This window comes from Otolemur garnettii, unplaced genomic scaffold (genome assembly GCF_000181295.1).
Source record: "Otolemur garnettii isolate 467f Iridium unplaced genomic scaffold, OtoGar3 scaffold00016, whole genome shotgun sequence".
NCBI lineage: Eukaryota > Metazoa > Chordata > Mammalia > Primates > Galagidae > Otolemur > Otolemur garnettii.
The window spans coordinates 28142417-28145708 of record NW_003852411.1 but is presented as its reverse complement, the minus strand read 5'-3'; the positions used below and the strand labels follow the sequence as shown (position 1 = coordinate 28145708).

The 3292-nt window shown below is 32.5% G+C and overlaps 1 protein-coding gene across 1 annotated transcript in view; it reads left to right on the top strand.

Annotated features, from left to right (window-relative positions):
• The first annotated feature begins 234 nt into the window (after positions 1-234).
• Positions 235-3292, top strand: part of NUF2 (NUF2, NDC80 kinetochore complex component) — a 29187-nt gene continuing 26129 nt past the window's right edge. Inside the window, exons 1-2 of the mRNA XM_023510772.1 lie at positions 235-318; positions 834-895. Of these exons, the coding sequence (XP_023366540.1) occupies positions 242-318; positions 834-895 (139 nt within the window). The 5' untranslated portion in view covers positions 235-241. The remainder of the gene's footprint in view (positions 319-833; positions 896-3292) is intronic.

Below are 3292 nucleotides of genomic sequence, written 5' to 3'. Positions count from 1 at the left end.
ATATTGTAAATGCTAATCATTACTCCTTCATTTTTCTTACTTAAAAATATTAACTACCCTCTGAACCTAGCATTATTAATTTTGATGGCAACTCTAGCTTTGTACTAGGATCTTTATTATTTAACCATTTTTAATTTAGTGATTAATTTGATTTAATCTGTGATTAAGTTTTTCTGTAGAAGATTTTTCTCTTGTTATCTAATCAATATGTAATTTAGATTTTCTGATTTATTACATTTAGATGCCAGTGAACTCTGAAGTCATGTATCCACATTTAATGGAAGGATTTTTACCATTCAGCAATTTATTTACTCATCTGTGAGTACAGAATTGTTTTATTGCCTTAATCTACATTCATATTTACATTATATTAAGCTTTCTTAATGACATAATTTTCTTTGGGAGTAGAATTTCTACTATCTTCCTTTCAATACATCCTATAAATATTCAAAATTGTAGACCTCCATCAAACAACTGCCTCCGACCCTGGCACTTTTTCAGAATGCTTTCAATTGAAGTTCTAAGATGTCGCAAATCTGAAATTATCTGCCATCTTTGTGAAGGGCTTTGTGTTATTATAGAGTATTTGTTCAGGAGGGTGTGCTGTTATTAGAATCTATAACAATGACTTGGTATTGCATGAATACATGAGTAACAGAAAAAATAGGTTTCAGTGCCATAGGATTATGCATTAAAATAGACTCTGGCTTTGTCCTTTGATATTGACAAATAAATCCAGAAATCTCTTTTTGAAAATAGATGTTTATAACCTATGGCTTAGTATATAATTTGCAATATACTTTTTAATATTCTTTTTTCTCTTCATCTCCAAGGGACTCATTTCTGCCCATCTGCCAGGTGAATGACTTTGAGACTGCTGATATTCTATATCCAAGTAAGTGAGAATTTAAAACAATGTCTGGCTTCAATCTGCCATTTCACCTTTCCATCAGTAAATGTAAAGAAAAACATCTGCAAGGAAATTGGCTTTAGAAAGTGTTTTCCATTTTTAAGGATGAATTGTTTTAATATCCTATTGGATTTTTTTCCTTTGTAGATCCACAAAAAAGGTATTTTTCTAATTACTTTTTCTTAACTCCTTCTGTTTTAAAAATGTTCTGTGAATCTGGGAATATACTATAGTAATATGCAAATGTGATTTTATATAGTAGATTCATCATGCACAGTTTATCAACTGTGACAATTAACTTTTTACTAAGAAGAAATTGTCTTTTAGCACTAGTAAGAATAGTCATAATGTTGTATTAGAATGTAAAATTCTTGCTTTACTTAAGTGTCCCTTAATTCTTTTGAAACTCCTTTGAAACTTACTTTTTTTTTGGTTTGGTGTAAGTTTATACACAATACAATTCAACAATTCTAAGTATAAATTGGATGAGTTTTAACGTACGTATATTGTTATATAACCACTAACGCAACTCTGTATGGAACATTACCATTACCTCCCAGAAGTCACTCATGCCCCTTTGCAGTCAGTTTCCCTTTGGCAAACATTGATCTACTTTCTCTTACTATAGGTTTGACTTTTCTAGAATTTAGTGTAAATGAAATCCTACAGTCTGTAGTCGTTTGTGTCTGTCTTCTTTAAGAATAATGCTTTTGAGATCCGTACCCTAACTTATACTGTAGTGCTGCTTTGCCAGTAAGATAACATGCACAGGTTCCAAAGATTAAGATCTGGATAACTTTGGGTGCTATTATTCAGACTACCAATGGTCTATCTTGGTAAATATTCTTAGTACACTGGAAGAGTAGGTATCTTTGTTGTTGATGGGTGGAGTGTTCTAAACATATTAATTTGGTGTAATTGATTAATAGTTCAAGCCTTCTGAGTCCTGACAGATTTTCTGCTACTTATTCTATTGAACAGTAGATAAGTGTTGAGATCAGCTGTGATTGTGGTTTTGTTTGTTTTGACCGTCCATTTTATTTTTGTTTCGTATTTTTGTTTTGTTTTGAAGCTTTAGTTGTAGAGGTATACAGATATAGAATTGTTGTATCCTCTTGCTGTTATATTCTTAGCTCTGAAATATGCTTTGTTTGAGGTTAATATGGCCACTCTAAATTCCTTTCGATTTGCATTATCAGACATATCAAACTTTAACCTATCGGTGTCTTTATTTGAAATAGGTTATGATCAGTATATGTTTGTAGTTTTTTTTTGGCCAGGGCTGGGTTTGAACCCACCACCTCTAGCATATAGGGCCAGCACCCTACTCCTTTGAGCCACGGGAGCTGCCCTGGGTCTCACTTTTTTATTCTCACTTTTAATTGGAGTGTTCAGACCACTTACATTTAATGTAATTATTGATATGATTAGATTTGAGTTTACCTTTATGCTGTTTGTTTTCTCTTTGTGTTCTTTATTTCTGTTTTCTGCCCTATTTTGATTTATTAGAATATCTTTTATTTTATATAGCAGTGTATATGGAAAAGAGATTCTATCTTATCTCCATTTTTGGCTTGTCAACTACATCTCTTTTTTTATGGTATTTGCACCAGGGTTTAGTATGTATTTTTAACATACCATTGTCTTTCTTCAAATCTGTTATACCTTACAACAATATACTTTTGTTTTCCCTGCTTCTGGTCCTTGTGCTATTATTGTGTCATAAACTTTACTTCTATAGATATCATAAACATATGTATTATTATGAGATTTGCTTCAAACTGTTAATTATCTTTTAAAGGGATTTTTTAAATGGATAAAAATACCTTTTATGTTAACTCACATTCTGTGAAGTATATCCAAATTCCTATCTAGTATGCATTTCTTGTACCTGAAGGATTTCATTAACATTTCTTGTAGTGTTGATGAAAAGCCTTTATTTCACCTTCGTTTTTAAAGGTATTTTTTCTGAATCCTCTGTGGTTACAGAAGGCCAACTTTTCAAGTGAAGGTTAGTTGAATTGATGGATGCAAAAACTGCAGATACGCCTTGTCAGAGGAGTACATGGCCTTTTGTATAAGCATGCATGGATTTTGGTATCTGTGGGAAGTCCTGGAACCAATTCTCCCCAACCCCCCACCCCAAGGATGCCAGTGGATGACTGTAAAGAACTTAAGCTGACAGTTTTTAGTGCTTTAAAGATGCTGCTCCAATGTGTCTTCTGGCTGCGTTGTTTCTGATGAGAAGTCTACATCTGTTCTTACCTTTGTTTCTCTCTATGTCATTTGTTTTTGTTTTGTCTTCCTCTCTGCTTCTAAGATTTTCTCTTTATCACCAGTTTTCAGCAGTTTGATTATAATGTGCTTTTGAGGGTTTTTTCT